Source organism: Mauremys reevesii, linkage group 2, assembly GCF_016161935.1.
Source record: "Mauremys reevesii isolate NIE-2019 linkage group 2, ASM1616193v1, whole genome shotgun sequence".
In the NCBI taxonomy this organism is placed as follows: Eukaryota; Metazoa; Chordata; order Testudines; family Geoemydidae; genus Mauremys; species Mauremys reevesii.
This window is the reverse complement of record NC_052624.1, coordinates 80,581,389-80,602,138: the sequence shown is the minus strand read 5'-3', so window position 1 is coordinate 80,602,138 and position 20,750 is coordinate 80,581,389. Positions and strand designations below refer to the sequence as shown.

At 44.1% G+C, this 20,750-nt stretch overlaps 2 protein-coding genes across 15 annotated transcripts in view; one reads left to right on the top strand and one right to left on the bottom strand.

Annotated features, from left to right (window-relative positions):
* FYCO1 (FYVE and coiled-coil domain autophagy adaptor 1) overlaps positions 1-20,750 on the bottom strand; it is a 221,008-nt gene that overhangs the window by 27,368 nt on the left and 172,890 nt on the right. The window contains exon 21 of one of the 14 annotated variants that reach the window (XR_005593558.1): positions 11,508-11,567. The exons of the other annotated variants lie outside the window; for them this stretch is intronic. The gene's annotated coding sequence lies outside the window, so the exon portion shown is untranslated. The remainder of the gene's footprint in view (positions 1-11,507; positions 11,568-20,750) is intronic. 14 annotated transcript variants of the gene reach the window in all.
* CCR9 (C-C motif chemokine receptor 9) lies at positions 6,977-10,209 on the top strand. The gene is made up of 2 exons (XM_039522244.1): positions 6,977-7,418; positions 8,392-10,209. The coding sequence occupies exons 1-2, from the start codon at positions 7,395-7,397 to the stop codon at positions 9,478-9,480; spliced, it is 1,113 nt and encodes a 370-aa protein (XP_039378178.1). The 5' UTR covers positions 6,977-7,394; the 3' UTR covers positions 9,481-10,209.

Here is a 20,750-nt window from a genome sequence, read left to right as displayed (position 1 = left end):
GTTCCACATGATGGAATTTCTGTTTTGTTTGGGGGTTTTGTTTTTGTTTTGTTTTTTTGAATTAGGAAAGTACCATACAAAGCAAAATGACAGCAGCAACCCTACATTAAAAGAACAATAAGACTGAAAAGTCAAGCACTCAGAAGTTAGGAAATGCCAGAATTAAGGTTGCACATCCAATCTTAATTCACCCCCCAAAATGTACAAAGGTGGCCACTAGCTGTGTGTGTTCCTCATTTTCTAAGTGCCCAGAAAGTGAAACAGAGCACCAGATTTGCAGAAGTGCTGAATACTCACAACCCCACTGAATTTCAGTGGGAGCTGTGCTTTGAGCATATAAAATACTATAAAAATGCTAAGTACTCTGCAAAATTAGGTCCCTTTTGTCTCAAATTGGGCATGCAAAGTTAATGGAAACTTTTGACAATTTTGGCCTTAATCTCTCTGCACCTTAGTTCCCCAGCTGTAAAATGGGAATCGTAATAGCGCCTCATCTCACAAGAGTTGTGAATATAACTTCATTCATATTTGTGAAGCCCCACAGAAACACCTAGGAGGAAATTCATAGTTTTGACTTCAGTGCAGGGTTTGGTTGGTATGCATTAAATGTGGGGGCCACACATTGCATGAGGGAGATACAAAGAAATATTGTATAAGGGAGTCTTAATCGGTGTAATTTGCATGCTGATTTGCCGGAAGAAGCTGTAAGAATGTGCAAGTTATACAATTGTTACATTTCTTGACACCCTTTTCTTAGCTGCTTTTCTTGCTACAACTCCTCCCTTCTGGTTCCTTTTCATGTGAGATACACCATCTTTGACACTCAAACAGAGACAGGCTCAGTGAGCTACTTTCAGAGGCAGGGTCTGATATGCCAGCAGGAACTGGGCAGCAAGACACTGGAGGCAGTAAGTCTGCCTGGAACACCTGAGGTGGCAATTTTGCAACAAAAAAACTTCAAAAACAGACTCCAAAGAGAAACTGCTGAACTTGAATTAATATGCAAATTAGATACAATTAACTCTGGCCTAAACAGAGACTGGGAATGGTTGGGTCATTACACTAATTGAATCTATTTCCCTATGTTAAGTTCTCCTCACACCTTCTATGGGCCATCTTAATTATCACTTCAAAAAGTTTTTTTTCCTCCTGCTGATAGCTCATCTCAATTGATTAGACTCTGCCTGTTGGTATGCATACTTCCACCTTTTCATGTTCTCTGTATGTATAAATATCTCCTGTCTGTGTGTTCCATTCTATGCATCCGAAGAAGTGAGCTGTAGCTCACGAAAGCTCATGCTAAAATAAATTTGTTAGTCTTTAAGGAGCCACAAGTACTCCTGTTCTTTTTGAGGATCCAGAGTCAGCTGACACAGCCACCAGAGTGGAAGGGACTGGGCCTAAACCAGTGGGAGATGTGCTGATTAAATGCCTCATTTGACTAGTCTCCACTTGTGGGCTCTTATAGAGCCCCAACTGGGTTTTACAGCTGCTCTACTCTCCTGATAGACCCCCTCAAGGAGGTCAGTGGCAGTCTCAAATATTATTATTAATATTTGTGTTACCATAGCACCTTGAGACCCCAATGAAGATCAGGACCGGCTGTACTAGGCAGGGCACATTTGCACAGTAAGAGACGATCCCTAACCCAAAGAGCTTGCAATCAGGATAGACAAGACAGACAAAGGGTGGGAGAAAGGAAGTATCATCATCCCCATTTTACAACTGGAGAACTCAGGCACAGAGAGATTACATGACTTGCTCAAAGTCACCCAGGAAATCTGTAGCAGAGTTAGGATTTGAACCCACATCACCTGAATCCCAGTCCAGTGCCATAACCATCCTTCCTCTACACTGATGACAGCAGTAACACACGTCAAGTGGGCTGGAAGAAGGAAGACATGACAACAACTTAGACTCCTTCAGAATTTAGCTCAGCTAGCCTCCCCACCTGGCCTTTAGTCTGTACAGTAGGTCCCCCATGGGAGGACAAAACAAGGCTTCCCTCAGAGGGCGCAGTATGTGCTCCCATGCACCCCAAGCCAGTTGAGCGGGTCAGTGTGGAGTCGTCAGGACTATGGCTGCAACTCATTCATTCTCACCCTTTCCTTGGGTTTGGTTGTTCCCACTGATGCACTAGGAGGGAGAAGTCCCTGGGCTGAGCCGGTCACAGCTAATTTAGTGTCAAAGTGGCTTTTATAGCAAGTTGCAGCCACAGCACTGGGCATTTCTGGTTTACCCTGTATTAGCTGCTGTGTGGGCAGACAAATGCTAAAAGTCAGATAGACATTTACACAGGATCCAAGGATCCAACTACTTATCCCAAAGGATAAAAAGATAAAGAACATCATTTGTGCAGCATTGTAGTGAGGTGGATTGGCCTCCCACTGAGCCAGAGGGGTAGGAACCACACTCTGATCCCTGGTGGGCGGAACTGGGCTGGGCTTGTTCCTTCTGTTGGAAGCTAAGAGGCAGAACAGGAAGTATAAAAGGTGGATCCTTTAATTCAGTTAGGTCTGAGACAGTAAAGGGAGCAGACGTCTCCAGGCCCCTGCAGATCCCCGCAGCTGAACCTGTGCTACCCCACGCCCTGCTCCTGGAGGAGACTGATCCAGGAGAAGAGCTGCCATTACTGTTACTCACCCTGTACCCCAGAGAGACAGGCAGTGACCCTGAGCCACAGATACTTTACAATGGGAGAGTAGGAAGTAGCCCAGGGACAGCCAATATAGTCCAGTTGTGTTGTTGCCTGAATATCGGTCAATGTGTTTTGGGCAGATCCCCATTGACACAGTGGCAGAACACTCTCCCACTGTTGGGGCCCTGGGCTGGGACCCACTGGAATGGGATGGGCCCAGGTCCCCCTACCCGCTGCTGCCAACCATTCCCAGGGTGGCAGCCTCCCCAACTTAGGCCAAAAGGCCTGCATTTGTCTGCCGTCTACCTGAGCCAAGATGTCAGATGGATAGCTGTCTTCAGGGTCAGAGACACCCCCTCCCCCCTAGACTGACTGTTCTGCCCTGCTTGAGGGCCAAAGCCCTAACACTGTTTGTGGCTCTGCCCTGCCCAAGGGACTGGGCACTATTTGGTTAATCCACCCTGCCTGAGGGCCGGAGCCCCGAGACTGTTCGTTTGCTCTGCTCTATCCTGCTAGAGGGGTCTCAGCCCCACCTCTTGAATCGCTAATCATCTAGAACCTGGTGGTTCCCCAGTGATGTAGTGGCCTCCCACTGAACCAGAGGGGGAAGAATGACTACTAATCCACTGCAAGCATCAGGGCCGGCTCTAGCATTTTTGCCACCCCAGCAAAAAAAAAATAAAAGCGCCTCATTCGCGATCAGCAGTAGCTCTACCGCCGCTGCTTGTACGGTGGCAATTCGGCGGCAGGTCCTTGGCTCCAAGAGGGAGTGATGGCCCCGTCGCCGAATGGCTGCACGTGCCGCCCCTCACTTCATTGGCTGCCCCAGGCACCTGCTTGCTACACGGGTGCCTGGAGTCGGCCCTGGCAAGCATGAAGAAAACACCCAGCTGTGGCTTAATGCAACTGCACATGAAGGAGGGGGTTGGTTTACTTCACATCTCAGGCGATCCAAGCCACAGATAAAAAAGCAGCCACAGAGTCACCTAACTCGGTATCCTCGAGCCATATGCCCTCTGAGACCCACATTGAATGACAAACACTTTCCAGGAGTTGCTAATGTCTTAGGAGCCACACGTTCACCTGGGGCCAGTGCAGTGACTGACAGACTGACTCAATAAGGTGCTACAGCCACTGGTAAGTGCCCAGTTCTCTCCCATCCTCTCCCTGGCATGAGGGTTAAGATTTTGCTGTTTATTTTCCACATGCTGCTGCAGTGGAGACGAGTCTCTGTGACACACCACCTCTCTGGGCGAGCAGTACATTCAATTTTTAACTCATCCTTTTGTAATAAATTTTTACTGTTTCCTTTAAAATATTTACCATTAAAAGTAATTCTTGGGGTGCCGAGGCTGCTGCTGTCAGCCCAGCCAAGCTACCCCTGTGCACCCCAAAATAATTTACAGTAACATTTTGGAATCCACACTAAGAGCAAACAAGACAATCACCAGCTAAATGACTACTCTGTTATCCCTGGTGCAAATTGCTTTCTGTGGGGTTACTATGAATCATCATCAGTGTGACTGAGGTTAGAACCCGGCCCTCCAAAAGTAATTTTGTCAGTTACATCTCTCCTGGGAGATCCCCACTTGCTTAGAAGATTTTGAACGAACATAATGTGGCTGATGGAGACCACATTGTTTAATTTTGGCTCCGAAAATGACAAATAGTAGTTGAAAAGGGTCAATTCACAGGCTTGTTTTTTTCCTTTGAACTGCATCGTTGCAGAAAAGTGACCAGAAGAGGATCAAATTGATTATGATGAATTATTTTGCTCTGATTGACTTAACAGTCATCCTAGCCTGCTGCTTGTCGCCTCTCAGGTTCGGGGTTTGCTTTAGGAGAATGAGTCAGTATCTTCTTCAACATCTAGAGCATCTCTAAATATTTGAAATGAAGCTACGTTAAATAATAATAATAAACTCCACATGAGAGCAATGTTGCAGCTAACATATTACACACGTTTTTTGCTTCTAAATTAGGCCAGCATAAATCCAGATAACTCCACCAGTTTTATTGGAATTATCTAGATTTACAGTGATCCCTCTCAGAACGGAGTATGTTCCATTGGTTTACGGGCACTGTAAAATAGCACCCCCTTCACATATACTATTTTTATTTGACACGCTCTGGTGTTAATATTTATGCCTTAGCATTTAGGTGTAGTCTGACTGCGTTATGACTTCTGTTGGGATGGGGCTTTTCAATCTGCCTGCTTTTAATAGTGTAACATTCCCACCTGCATTGTGGCATTAGTATAGTTTAGGTATTTATTTTCCTTGTTCGTTTTTTTAAAAAAAGAGGAAAACTGAATGTACGATGTGAGCCTCACCTATGTGTGGGGATCACAAATTCAACTAAATGCACCACAGCGCATGCAAATTATATATATATATATATATATATATATATTCAATAGCTTTCTTTTTATGACTATATATATATATATATTAGTCATAAAAAGAAAGCTATTGGATGTATTTTAATGCATAGAATTCCAGGTAACTGCATAAATCTACATGCCTTTCTCCTATATATTTAAAAATGAACAGAACACATTTTTTCATTACCTTAAATTTTGTTAGTTTTTTAAATCTTTTTTTTAAACCTGAGCCTGTCAAAGCTCATGTCCCGTACTGAGAAGGATATAAATGCAAAGACCCCATTTTTCAAACCTTATTCATAAAGTAACAGATACTCACGTAGATAGCACCTTGAAGACAAAAGGTGGTGGAACCAGTTCCAAAGTTAGTACTTTTAGAACAAAATCATTCTGAGTTGGGTGAACAAAAAGTATCCAAATAACGCATGAAAGAAGTGTTGGTTTTTGACTTTGGCTAATGACAAAAACATTGAGTAGATTTTCTTCAAATTTTCCCTTTTGAGTACAAGCATAAGAGATTTTAGACCAAAGGATAATGGTAATATATATAGCAGAATGAGATTGTTGTCTCAATTAATACAGTTCGTGGACTGGATGATGGGTTACCATCCACCACTAATAAGATCAGGAGAGGTTTAATGAGTCAGCACAGATGAGAAACATGTTGTTTTTTTCTTTATTTTCATGGGAAACTAGCACTTGAACGTTGGTTACGGTCCCTTGGAACAAGTACTATTTAATGTTACTTCGCTGTTGTAGTCATCGGTTTTACGTGTCAGCTCTGGCTACACTACGAAACCTATTTGTAGTGTGACCTATTTTTAAAGATGCGGGAACAAGTGACACTCTGAACGTTCTGAGTGATTTCCACTGAGATCCAGTGGGTGTGTGGTCACCGTCTGAGTTGGCAAATAGTATTTAAGGGGAAAACACCAGGTTTTCTCAGTGTTTGGGATTCCCTCATTGGTGCATAGCAGCACTGGTGCAAACCTCAACTGTAGACAAGGAAAGCCATGATCTGCACTAGCTTAGTTTATCCCTGCTTGAATATAGGATTGTAAATTGGTGCAAATCACAGGTTTCCTTGGGCCCATTCCTGTTCACCCCTGCGTTTTACATGGTTCCTGGCCATCAATGACTAAAATTGAAACTAATCCCAAGTAGAGATCACGGCCTATAGAAAAAGACATTTCCCAGAGGGAACGAAAAACATTAGATAACGAGTCATTGCAGAAAATGGAGGTGTTTTTAAACTAGAGGCTGTTAATGAAGACAGGTGGATTTCCTTGTTATTTGTGACACATAATTTGAGAGATTTTTTTTTCACTCTCAAGAGCTTTTGGAAAGCCAGTTTCAGTATGAACCCAGTATGAACATCTTATTAAAAAAGAAATAGAATTAATCCTAGCCAGCAAAAGAGTTTAACCTGCCCAGAGCACTTGAAAAGCTGCAGCCAGTATGCTGTTAAAAGCAAATGTAAATGCCTTAGCATATTTAGAGAGGTTTGTTTTTGGAAAACTTGCATTACAAAAATGAAGCTGCAAATATAACTGAAAACTGCAGGGTAAAATCTTGCTCAGCTTACTCACCCACACAGCTCCTTGGATTTCAAAGGGACAATTTATGTGAGGAAGGAGAGTAGGATCTGGCCTGCAGGCTCATTTGAGGAGGCTTCCTGTGAATATTCCTGGGTTTTACACTCATCTCAGTCCTGTCCGAAGGTCTGTATTTTATATGTCACTTACCCACCTTATTCCCTCTCAAATTCATAGTGTTGTTTTCAAGACGGAATAAAGATCTGAGTGCAGATTTATGAGCATGGTGAGTATAAATTTACTACTGCTAAATAATCTCTCTTTCTTCCCCCATTACAGTTTGTGACCTAGGCTATGACATCATTCCCTAAGGCGCTAGAACACATTCCCCTGAACATATTCTAGAACGGTGTTGTCCTGTCCAAGCTAGCAATGCACATCTGTTCAGGCATGGATGCTCCCGCCGTACCAAACAACTCAGCTCATGCAAACTTGTAGTATGGTTCAGCCAAAAGATGCTGGACATGAATTTGCCTGCTGAGCTGAGTATAACTGTACTTTGCGCTCCTATCGGATCTACCAACTGAGGATCTTAAAGCACTTCACAGTGAAATACCTCTGTGAGCTAAGTATTATTGTCTGTAGTCTATAGCTGGGGAGCCAGATCCTCAGCTGATGTAAATGTGCATTTATGTTAACTTCCTCCTGCTGCAGTTCTTGCCCGGGGAATGAGAAGCAGAGAACTTCATTGATTTGCCTAAATTCACACAGCAAGAGCATAGATTATCCAATTCCCATACCTATGATTTAACAGCAGGATCATGCCTATGCCCCACAGATGAGGAAGCATCAGAAGATTCAGGTGATCACTCTAGAAATACTGCTATTCTGAAATCTAGAAATAGCCTGTCTTTGTAAGAGTTCTAGATACCCAGATTAGAAATGTTGTATTAAAAGGGCACTATCATTTACATATATATATATATAAAATCCGATATATAATATGTAGATAATATGTAAGAAAGAGATGGCCTGATTCTGATGACACACCCGTTTTACCCAGGTCTTCCTCCACTGGGCCAGAGTCTGATCTCTGTCACACTGGTGTAAATCTGCAGGAGCTCCACTGATGCAACACCAGTCCAAGTCAAGTCAGAAAATGGCTGATTGATTCCAGTGCAGTTACTCTGTATTTACACTATGTTAAGCATGAAGAGACAGGCCCAGCACGTCCTTTTTGGAGTAAAAGTTCAAATAGAGCAAAAAGGTCACAAGAGTGATATGTCTTCTATGCAATTTCAGCCTTGTGCCTGTTTTCTATAGACTCTATTGGCTACGTTCTTTGTTGCTCTCACTTTTCTCTGGGCACAGCAGAGAGAGGGAAGCCAGAATGTTGCCTGTTCTAGGTCCCTGATTATGGGTCTGGTTCTACCCTGGCCCCATCCTTGTCTGATGTAAACGGCACTGGCTGGCTATGGGACCATCTGTATTGCCAATTTGCAAGGCACATCAGCTATAGTCCTTCCTTGCACCTCCCAACCCTGACATCCAGCTATGCTGGGTGGTGCAGAGTTGTGGGGAGGTGGCATACTGGCTTTACATCCACGGGTCGCTGCCTGCACTGGGGGAATCCCCATAGGTCAGAGTTGATTTAGGGCTTTCAGGCTGTCACAAACATTCTGAGTTGAAGGAAAAAACATTTCTTGTTGGTGAAAGAGAGATGTCATAATCTCGCTTCCAAGCAATGAGCTATGGAACTATGAAAAAATTCCACCTTCACTTTTTCTTATTTAATGATTTTGTCAGCATGTAATTAACCTGATGTTCCCCTGCAGGCCACCCAGAACTACTCGGCTAACCTGGATTATTATACGGGTTCTAGTTCTGTGTTGCTGTCATACGACAACCCGTTTAATCACACAGACATAATTTGTGAAAAAAGTCACGCCCGGCAGTTTGCTCAAACTTTCCTGCCAGCATTTTTCAGCATTGTATTCTTCATCGGCACAGTGGGTAATGCCTTCGTCATCCTTGTCTACTGGCAATACAGATACAGGAAGAGCATCACCGACAGATACCTGCTGCACCTGGCCATTGCTGATCTGCTCCTTGTTTTCACTCTCCCTTTCTGGGCAAAAGCAGCTTCAGATGGCTGGACCTTTAAGAATGTCATGTGTAAAATTCTCAATAGCATGTACAAGATCAACTTCTACAGCTGTATGTTATTTCTAACATGCATTAGTTTTGACAGGTACATTACAATTGTCCAGGCCATGAAAACTAAGAACTCTAAGCGAAAAAGGCTTCTGTGCAGTAAACTAGTTTGCTTTGGCGTTTGGCTGATTGCAATAGGCTTATGCATCCCAGAAATAGTATACAGTGAATCTAAGCAAGTTAGTAATACAACTACCTGCAAGATGGTGTACCCTACCACAGTGACCCGAACCACCAAAGTTACAGTCCTAGCTTTGAAAATCACAATAGGATTCCTCCTTCCTCTCTTCGTCATGGTTACTTGTTATGCTTTTATAATTCATACCCTCCTTCAAGCCAAAAGATCCCAAAAGCACAAATCATTAAAGATCATCATCATTATTATCACAGCTTTCCTCCTCTCCCAGTTGCCCTACAACAGCATTTTGCTGGTCAAAACCATCAACGCCTACACCATGGTTATATATGACTGCAAAACCTCTGACAACATTGACCTCGGATTCCAGATAACTCAGAGCATCGCTTTCCTTCACAGCTGCCTGAACCCCTTCCTCTATGTGTTTGTTGGGGAGAGATTCCGTAAAGCCCTCTTTAAAACACTGGGGAACATGACTCATTGGACTGGCAAGAGCCGAGAACAGAGCTCTTTCATATATGATAGCCAAGATGGGAGCTCAAATAAGTCCTCTGCATTTCTGGGACGGCGATAAATCAGGGTCTGTCTCACTTTGAGCTTTCACCTAAATTCCTCACTCACATCCAACTGCTACCATGCTCCTTTTGAAATTCATGGTAGTCTGGCCAGAGCAGTGCAGTGTTCTTCTTCCATTCTGAGAGAAAAAGCAAGATCCCTCTCAACAGAGTGAATTTGCACGTTCACATCACAAAGGGCTTAATCCTGCAAAGTGCTGAGCATTTTTAACTCCCACAGAAGTCAGTGAGAATTGTGGGTGCTCAGCACCTTCCCCTGAATCGCTCAGTACCTTGAAAGATCAAACCCTAGACTTTTGGCTGAAAGAAAGTGAAACTGTGGAAAAGATGCAGAGGAAATAATGTGATGCTGATTGTATGCAGACTGATAACTGAGCCGGGATAAAAATATTTTAAATTAAGAATAACTGTTCACTTCACCAGAGCTACAGCAGATTTACACCAGTATAAAAGAGAACAGAATTTGGCTCCCACAATGCTTTGCTATTCAGTCTTTGATTTGTAAGTGTAACCTCAGTGAATGCAGATTTAATTTTGTTCCACTTGCAAAGCTGTTACATTGCTAGAGTAATGGAAATATCATGGTTTCCTGTTTATCTTTTGTCTTTTTATCACAAAGGTGGCCCTTGTGGAACTGGGTTGATTTAGATTCTTTGTTTTTTTAGGTCTTTGATTTTAGGGTGAAACTATGTGCACGGTTTGTACCCTAATGCTTTGATGTTAGACACTTGCACTATATATACACAAAAATAAACATTGCATTGTACAGCACAATTTTTAGAGGGTTGTGTTTGTAATTTTCTAGCAATATGGCATTTGCCTTTTATCCTCTGGTAAAGCTGGACATAACAAACAAACTGATGCCTGAATGAACCACGGGTTGTAAACTGATATATATACTGAGCATAATAAACTGGTTCAGAAAGTGTATCCAGCCTGAGGCCTGTAAGGCAGAGAGAGGGAAGGAGTGGAACCAAAGGTGCAGGAACAGTTTAGAGAGACTTTCCCCTTTGGTCACTGGAGATGGGCCAGTCTCACACATTCTGCAATTATAATGTCCTGTGTATCTGTAGCATCTGCTGCTCAGTGGTGTCAAAAGCACCTCACAGGCATGAATGAATTTAGCCTTTCAATACTCCAATTGCACAGGAAGACTGTGGCAGAGTCATAAACAGAATCCAGGTCAGGGTCTCCTGTCTCGCTCTTCTGTGCCAGAAACACAAGACCATCCTTCTGACTGACAAGATCTGGGCATAAGTCGTGCACAGCTTTGCTGTCTGTTCTCTTCTGCTCCCTAACATGCACTAAACTGTATGTCTCTTGGTGGCCATTTCAGTTTCAGTAAGCACTCATGGAAGGAGCTGTTTCAGTGTTATCATGGCTCCAGGATGAGTGCAACAGGCTCACGGGATTGAGATTCAGGACCACATTCCCAGCTAGCCTCCATTCTGATCAAAATTTTCACACTGACCCATCGGCATATACAAAGCCTAAATTGCTGTGCACAAAGAAGGCAGCTAGACATACAAAGACCTGATTAGGACATATGCGGGCAAATGGACATACACAGGCAGTTTTGAGAGTGCAAGTTTTGAGAATGTTTGGAAAACATGGTCCAAAAAAGGAACGATAAGACGTTAAAAGTAAATGGCAAGCAAAAGTCCTAAAGGGAGAGCTAAGACAGGGCTAATGCATAGAGGACTTTGACGATAAAGCCCCATATTGAAAGTAGAAACAACAAAATTGCTCTTTATCGAAATGATTGGCCTTACAAGGCGCTGAGCAATCCTGTGAGATTCTGTGTGCCCTGAACAATCACACATTTCAGTGATCATTGCAGTATTGCCAACCCCAAATGTTCAAAAATCATGAGTCCAGCTCACCAAAAATAATGAGATTGGCTTTAAAATAACAAGATTATGTAACAATAACAGATTTGGTGTTCTTTTTTGCTTGCCTTCTGCTTTTTGAGCCTTTAGGTCACATTTTGATGCTTTCTCCACAGCCACAAGAGCTAGAAACTTACTTTTTCTTTAAAAATGAAGGCTGAAATCAGCACATAATCACTTGGCTCCAGGAGCTGGTGCTTTAAGGAAAATAATAATTATCATGAGACTCGTGACAAAATCATGAGAGTTGGCAGCACTGGCATTGATTGTGCTCAGCACCGTGCTGGAGTGCTCAGCACTTTGCTGGATGGAGCCCTAAAACGAGGAGAAACAGCATGAAAGGAACATTAATAGACTGATTACTTTTAGTACATAAGAGAGCAATGCATGTTATGGAAAATAAATCCTTAGATCATGTCTAATTGAAGAGAAGATCTTGCACCAGAGCCAGGGGTGGCTCCAGGCCCCAGCACGCCAAGCGTGTGCTTGGGGCGGCATGCCGCGGGGGGTGCTCTGCCGGTTGCCGGGAGGGCGGCAGGCGGCTCCTGTGGACCTCCCGCTGGCGTGCCTGCAGAGGGTCCGCTGGTCCCTCGGCTTCAGTGGAGGCATGTCAGCGGGAGGTCCACCGGAGCCGCGGGACCAGCGACCAGAAGAGCGCCCCCCACGGCGTGCCGCCGTGTTTGGGGTGGTGAAATGGCTAGAGCCGCCCCTGACTAGAGCATACAATAAAACCAGTAATCAACAAATTTTTGAACTACTGTATACAGCCCTTTCTGTGGGTTTGTATATTAAAGTTGTTCTATACAATATAATTGGTAAACACATTCTAATCATCTGGTTGTTGGGATTTTATTTAACAACCACAATCATTTCAAGCATTTTTTTCGTAAGTCCCCCTTGCAAACTCACCTATCTCAGGGCAGGGACAGAAATGTGCAAAGCGGAATGACCAATCTCATAGCATTGATCTTCTGCTTGCTTTTTTAAAAAAAAGTTCTGTTAAAGTTTTACTTCCCCTGCAAGCTGCCTTCTTAATCCTTAGCCCTGAACAGTAAATGAGCAAACCTTACGCACTGAGTTGATGTCCAGGACAAATGGCCTTCTCTGACACGGGTTCCAGCTCCAGCTCCAGCCAGCAGCTCCTAGGACTCACCTTGTGAGCAGAGTGCTGCTTGCCCTGCCTTTTTAGCTCAGCTGTAAGAACCACAGTGAGTTCAGGCTTTGGCTAAAGCAGTGGAATCTTGATGTATGATAGACAGTGCACACACTTCTCAAACAGCAAGAAAACCATATTAGCATCTGCCACTCAAAAAAATCTACACCAGCAGAGCAAACTACATAGATAATTACCCATGAGGCACCGATTAGCTCTTCACCACTGTTCTTCACATATCCCCCAGTGTGGGAAAAAAGTGAAAGACTGAACTTCAAAATACCCCAACCTGGTTGCAGGTCACTTTCAGTATTACTTTTTTGTCAGCCCATTGAAGTCTCAAGTCTCCTTTATAGAAATAATGGCTTCTTTGCTGTGTTGTATTTGGTGAACAATGTTCCTGAGTTAATTGATATGTGAAGCTTTTTGAGTGTTCTGAAACCTAATCTGAATTTTCTCACGGTTTCTCATACAGAAAGGTTGTGACCTGGTCATGCTACTTTGCCTATGAGTCACTTTTTGGATATTTTCATATTCTCATCAGAAGATTTTGAAGCTATGATAGCCTGATGCGCTATACAGAAATAGGACAACTAGATTCTAGGCTACGTGATAGTAATGCAGGCAGGCCAGGTGTCAGCTCTTGCCCAGGCAGCTGGTATTAGCTATGAACTGAGAAACTCCTACTGGAGACCAGACCAGTTCACTTATGTGTTAATGTTACTCATAATAGGTAAAACTGTTATAAGAATATATTACCTTATGCATTACCTTATGCATTTCCTTGGCCAACTCAGCAGTTCCCAGTACTGCAATAAACTAACCTTATTGGGGCCTCTCCCCAATACCACTTTGCATCTGATCCTGCTGCACAGTCAATAAGTTCAGATGGCGTGAGCCCAACAGAGAGACAGACGTCCTCACGGAAAGTCCTCCTCTGATACCCCAATAGAGATTTCAAAAGGTCTCATACCTCTCATGTGGCGCCATGGGGTTCGAAGGGGAATGATCCGTAGTAGTTGTCTGTGGGTCCGTGGGCGTTGCCATCCCGGACGAGCCCCCAAATTGTCGAAGAAAAACTCAGTTCTCACTTTTTGTTTGGATGCAGCAAAATCAAATACTTTATTATTTCTCCAGTAATTACAATGGAGGGAGAGAGTGCCATAGGACACAGGGTCCTGGACAGGTCTCTCAACTGGTAAAACAATCACAGCAAGCCTTTATACCTTTTACAGACAATTTCTAGCAATAATACAGACAGTAAAAAACAACAAATACATTTTGTTTATACATAAGCTTTCTGCTATCTCACTAGAAAAACAAGACTGCAAGACTGCACATTGCAAGGTCGTAATAACTTTCACACAATTCACTCTGTCTTACATTATCTTGCTTCCTCACGTCACCAGGGTCACAGTTAACCTAACTCATGCTAACTAACATTCATTAAGATCTCTTCAAAACCTTGTTAATTATTTACTGGCTTCCACAGTGTTTATAATATATTTGTAAGTTGCTGCATACATTCATCTTATTTGTAATGGCTGTATTCTATGCTGTAAGGGAATATGTAAGTTTTGCTTTTTAACTTGAAAATCTTTGCTCTAAACTTGTGAACCCAGATGGGAAGAGTGTTTCCCTCCAGCCTATCCAGAAGAACTGTCAAAATCAGACGGGCCATCAAGGACCATCGTAACATAAAGGACTGGTTAATGGCCGTATCACACCTTGGAAATACTATTTCCTGCCTTAGGTGAATGATGGGGGGAGGGAACAGAGAGGAGCCAGTGGAGGATGGGAGAGGCCTTGAGGGGAGAGGCAGAGTGGCGGGGAGAGGCAGAATGAGGGAGGGGCAGAACACAGCCCCCTCACATTTCTATGGAGCTTCGCTTTTGGTGCTCCAAAGGCGACATCTGGCCGGCGTGCCTCTGCACTGCATCCGCAGTATTTCCCCCCGCATGGCTGCCCTTTTTTGGGTAGGCTAAGCCTCCTCTGGCCTTTTATACCCACTGCCCATGGATGTAAGATCTAGGGTTCCAAATGATCTGAGGTAAGTGACTGGTCTCTTGGGCCTGGAAGCAACCTGAGTATTGTGTGATTTTTGGTGTAAGTGACAATTTTTCACTAAATTCAGTTTGCCCAGGAGGCAAGATAGACTGGAGAGTCAAAGGGGACTGTCTGTGACTCCTTGATGAGACTCTCATAGCGATCCAGGAGTTCACATTTGTTACTGAGGGCAGGTCTACACAGCATTACTTTGGTATAACTACGTCTCTGAGGGGGTGTGAAAATCCACACCCCCGAGTACTACAGTTATACCAACCTAAGTGCTGCCAACATACTGCCTCGCATGGAAGAGGATTAGACCCTCTTCATTAAAGCTGATGCATCAGTGCAGCATTTTAAGTGTAGACTTGCCCTCAGTTGGTGAAATCTACTTAGAGAATATAGGACCAGTTTGAGGTATCTGCCCTGTTTTTGACAGTCTGCCCTGACATTGACACTTATGGTCATGAGCCACTCCAGACAGCGTGACAGTGACTTTGCCATAATTTGGATGCAAAAGTCTAGAAAAACTTCCCTGCCTAGCACCTATCCATCACATTTTGTAGTAAAAGTGCCATATCTCCAAGTGTCAGTCAGCCAGAATGCTCAATTGATTTCACTGGGGCTTTTGACGGAATAAAGACAGTAAGAACTATGAGCTAGATTCTGCTCTCAGTTACAGCAAAAGAAATCTTGGGTAGCTTCACTGGATTTAACAGAACAGATAAGATCTCTGAGTAGGATTTGGTGCACTGAATTTTGTGTGATGAAACAAAATAGGAAAGAAAGAATAATTAAAAATATCTGTAGGCTCTGGGCTGCTTAAAATGTGGTATTACAGAAAGAAACATGTTTCCACCCGATGGACCAAATGCAGCATCATTTACAGGGGACACAGTGAGTTGTGTGCACACACAAGGGCAGAATTAGACCAATATCATGTATACGCTTGGTGGTGTAGTTTCAGCTCTCTGCATCATGACTGCTGTTTGCTTCTCTCATGGGCTTCACCCTGCAGCTCCATCCCAAACTGCCATGTCTGCATAGCTATTTTTAGCACTGTGGCATGAGCCCTGCAAGCCGAAGTCTGTCGACCCAGGCTCAGAGGCTCATTTCCACGGGCTGTGTAGACTTATCCTAAGAGGCTAACTTTAGGCATCCAAGTTTCAAAATCTTGGCCTACATCACTTTTCTCCTACTTCTGACCACAGAAGCCAAAAGGGGAAATTAAAAACAATGGGTCAGAACACTTAAAACAATGGAAAAATACCGGAGAGGAACTTGGCCCAGTGGGCCAGTTTCTGACCTCGAGTACACCTTTGTATTTTCCATCAACTAGGTTTGCCCAGGAGTTGATGAATGCTGATTATGGCCCAGGGCTATTTAGTCTTTTAATTGATCTAACAAAGACTAGACCCCCCAATAATAATTTGCTTATTACAAATTTTACTTTTGTGTCTTATTGTATTTAGTCTGAAGTCAATGCAACTCATTGTGGGTTAAATTCACCTCTGTGCAGAAAGCCAGCACAAAGTCTATACACCGCTTCTGCATCTGCACAGGGGGTGAAGGTCACCCTGTTACTTTATTGGCACAATACAGGCAAGCCTCAGTTGCTAAGGCCCTGTCTACACTACACAGTTTTGGCGACAAAAGTCACGTTTCGTCGACAAAACAGTGGAGGTGTACACACAACAATGTTCCTTCCGCCGATTTAACTCTTGTGCTATGCTGACATAAAACCACCTTAGTGAGTGACATCGAGCTTTTTGTGACAAAGAGTGATACAGTATTAGGGTAGACACTGCACTTGCTTATTTCGCCTTAAGTGGTCTCCAGGAGGTGTCCCACAATGGCCACCATCACCGCTCTCGTAAGCAGCTTCTACTCCGCTGCCCTGCAGCCAGGTGCACAGGAATGCACCCCTCTCTCTTTAAAGCGCTGAGAAATTTTAAAATTCCATCGCCTGTTTGCTCGGTGTGGACAGCCCACATTGCACCTTCCCAGCTGACCTTGCCGGCTTTCCGCAGCAAACATGCTAGAGTACACTGGAATTACTGGATCTGTTGGGTCTGTGGGGAGAGGATGCTGTGCAGTCACAGCTCTGATCCAGCCTCAGGAATTTTGATACCTATGAGCAGATTGCTCATGGCATGTTGGAGAAGGGGCCCGAAAGAGACATGCAGCAGCGCCGTGCAGGGCCGCCCAGAGGATTCAGGGGGCCTGGGGTCTTCGGTGGTGGAAGGCCCCCGCTTCGGCAGTAATTCGGCGGCGGGGGGGGTCCTTCCGCTCCGGGACCCGCCGCCGATGTACCCCAAAGACCTGTGGCAGGAGCCCCCCGGCCGTCGAAGATCCGGCACTTCGGCGGTGGGGCCCGCTCGGTGGTAATTCGGTGGCGGGGGGTCCTTCCACCCCCCTGCCGCCAAAGACCCAGAGTGGAAGAAGCTTGGGGGGCCCAGGCCCCGCAAGAGTTTTCCAGGGCCACCAGAGTGAGTGAAGGACCCCACTCCAGGGCCCCCGAAAAACTCTTGTGGGGGCCCCTGCGGGGCCCAGTGCCTGGGGCAAATTGCCCCACTTGCCCCCCGCCTCTGGGCAGCCCTGGTGCCGTGCTAAGATCAAGGAGCTGAGGCAGGTGTACCAGAAGGCAAGGGAGGCCAACCGTCGCTCTGGTGTGACACTGAAAACATGCAGCTTCTACAAGGAGCTGCATGCCATCCTCAGTGGCAACTCATGAGCCACAGGAGTAAGGGGTAGGCTGGGTTTCCCCAGGGATCATTATGGGCATGTCCACATCCCCTCTTGGAATCTTCTGGTCTGGAAAAACAGTCCTTGCATGCAGCTTTCTATATAGGCCAGTGTTCCTGAAGATGCGCGCATCATTCACCTTGCCTGACCACCCCGCCTTGATGTCAGTGAAATGACTCCAGTGATCCACCAGCACCAGCAATACCATAGAGAAGTATCCCTTTCTGTTGATGTATTCCACTGCAAGATGGTCTGGGGCCAAAATTGGGATATGCGTGCCATCTGTCACCCTGCTGCAGCTAAGGAATCTCATTGCTGCAAAGCCATCCACTATTTCCCGCACATTGTCCAGAATCACAGTGCTTCATAGCAGGACGCGATTAATGGCCCTGCACACTTGCATCACCGCAACACCCATGGTGGACTTCCCAACTCCAAACTGATTTGTGACTCACTGGTAGCAGTTTGGAGCTGCCAGATTCCACACAGCGATTGCCACATGCTTTTCCACTGTTGGGGCAGCTCTCATTTTGGTGTTCTTGCACCGCAGGTGGGAGTGAGTGCTGCATAGAAATCAAGGAAGATGATTTTGTGCATACAAAAGTTCTACCGCCATTGCTCATCATCCCATACATGCATCACAATCTGAACCCACCACTCGGTGCTTGTTTCCCGAGTCCAACAGCAACGGTCCACCTTGTGCAGCTGCTGTGAATGCTAACATCAATCTTGAATTGTTTCTTTCTATGGCATACAGCAGGGCAGGCACCACAAATTCCTGTTCAGATTTGCAGCTCATGAAATACTGCAGCATCAGCTGCTCATGTTCATAACTCTCATCACAAGACTGGAGAGCAGTGCAGGATCCATGCTTTCAGGCAGAGATGGCAAGCACAAAGTTTACCAGGACAGTTGAAAAATGGCACAAAACATAATTGGAAACCCTTGGAATTATGGAATGGAGAAAACTGCATGATGGGATGGTGAGCCCGCCCCCACAATGCACTGTGACCCATTCCCAGAACTCCTAGCGGGAGAAGGTGGTGATTTGTACTGAGGGATAGCTACCCATGGTGCATTGCTCTCTCTGTTGGTGCTAGAGCACCAACTGTGGATGCGCTCCGCTGACATGTTCATTGTGTGGACATGCACAAGCAATGTAATTACAGTGGTTTATGATCGTTGATGTAACTTAAGGAGACTTAACTCTGTAGTGTAGACATGGGCTAGGAGTTTTTCTTGCTTAAAAACAGATTGCATGGTAGTGACACTGACAGACAGGTCACCTGGTGTGTGACCCATAACAACCTAACAGGATATTGAAATGGAAAACAAAGCCATGTTAAGCAGACTTGAATCTTTAATATGTTTGCCTTAGAATTAAGAGTAAATGCGAAGTGTATTTGTCTGCATTTACCTATATCTTCTTAGAAGTTTAACAATGTGATCTAATTAGCCTGTAGATGGTAAAATCCTGTTCCTGTCTTTTAATGCTTCATTACTGTATTCTATTGACTCAAGATCAAATATATAAGATACCACAGGAAATAATAATATTACTTACATTGTCTTCAGCTTAATTATCTGATATAATGAACTGTTTTTGTAATTTGAATGGCTATTGCTTAATGTATTGTCTGAGAAAGGACCCATTGAATAGAGATCAAACGTAGTAGAATTACCTGTCAGCACCTTGCTTGCTTCAACTATAAAAGAAGCTTCAAGGCCTGATCCTTTTTATCTTAGGTCTGCTTAAACTTTGACAGGGAAGGTCTAAGCCACAAGACTGAGGTCTCCAGGTTTACTCTGGAATTCTCATGGAAGAATTTGAACAAACTCTGCACTAGGACTATCACCTTTTAAATTGATTCCAGTAAGACTTTTATGAATCAGCAGTCTCACCATCTCTGCTATGAAACTGACCTAAGGACTTAATACACATTTCTATGTATATTGATCTCTTAACCATATATAACTCTTTCCTTTTTCTTCTATTCATAAATCTTAAATGTAGGTAATAAGGATCAGCTGTAAGTGTGTATTTGGGTGAGATCTGAAATATTCATTGACCTGGTGGGCAATGTGTCCTGTCCTTTGGGATTGGTAGAACTATAAGTATGGTGAATAAGGTTTTCCATAACCCGTCACTATAATAGGCCATGTCTACACTAGCACTTCCGTCAGCAAAACTTTTGTTGCTCAAGAGTGTAAAAAAAAAAAAAGACATAAGTTTTGCCAGCATAACCACTTATGTGCACACCCCTATGTCAGTGAGAGACACTCTGAAAATGGAGCAAAGCCATGCATTGAAGCTTCACAATTTCATCATTTTACAAAGCTTTAAATTCTTTTGTGCAATATGTCAGCAAGTTTTCATCTACCAATTTTCAGTAACATTTATAGAAATTTAAATGAACACTGTCAAGTTTTGAAAAGAAAAAAAAACAATTAAATTCTACCCTATGCAGAGTAAACTCTGATGGGAGAGAATCATTATCCCATCCTCTGACTCCCAGCAAAACCACCTGACTGCACATTACTGCTACTGCTACCTAAATATGTGTAAATCCTTGAGCCTAGTAATGGGCATTGTGTTGTTGGGTAACTGGCTTGTGCTGTGCTATAATGTGTACCCTCTTTGTAATAAAAGTGCCACTCACTTTTTTCTTATTTCCATTGCTGCTGATCATCAGTTCTTAAAGGACCAACGTCAACAAGCATGTGCTTAATGTGAGGTACATGAGATGTCCCATTAACATCAATGAAATTACTCATGTGCTTAAAGTTAAGCACGTGCGCAAGTACTTTGTAGAATTGGGCCCTATGAAACTTGACTGACGGCTGTTCCTGTTACATCTTTCTGGACTCTTTGTTTTTTGTTTGCTGTATAGTCCATTAGGGGCTGCTTTGTCTCCATTTATTAATGTATGAATGGAAAACCAGGTAGGTTAACAGGTTGTCACTATCCTCTTCCCGCAGCACCTTGGCCTGATATGTAGCAACACTCCAGACTTTTGGATTGCATGGTTGGATTCCTGTTCAGCTTAAACCGCACCATAAACGTTAATTCAGAATGTTTCATTGAACGTTAACTGTATAAATCTCCTGTTTCTAAATACATTATTTGTAAAACCCTCGTATTGGCTTAAAAATAGCTTTTTTAAAAGTATGGACCAGAGCCCTCTTCTTTGCCTCTGCAGCGCTCCAGAGATCAAAAGGGCTCCAAAGCCACCCTAGTGGAGCAGCTGGGGATTGCCCCGGTGGCTGTTGTGGAGCTGCCACCCCCTCCTAGCCACATCGCCATTTGATATAGGGGCTGTGGCCAGAGCACAGGCCATACTCAATAACAGCCCATTAGGGACAAAGTAATTTAGAAGAGCCCAGAGTCTACTCTACATTATACCAAGGGGCAAACCAGCCCCCGGTAGTTTGGTGC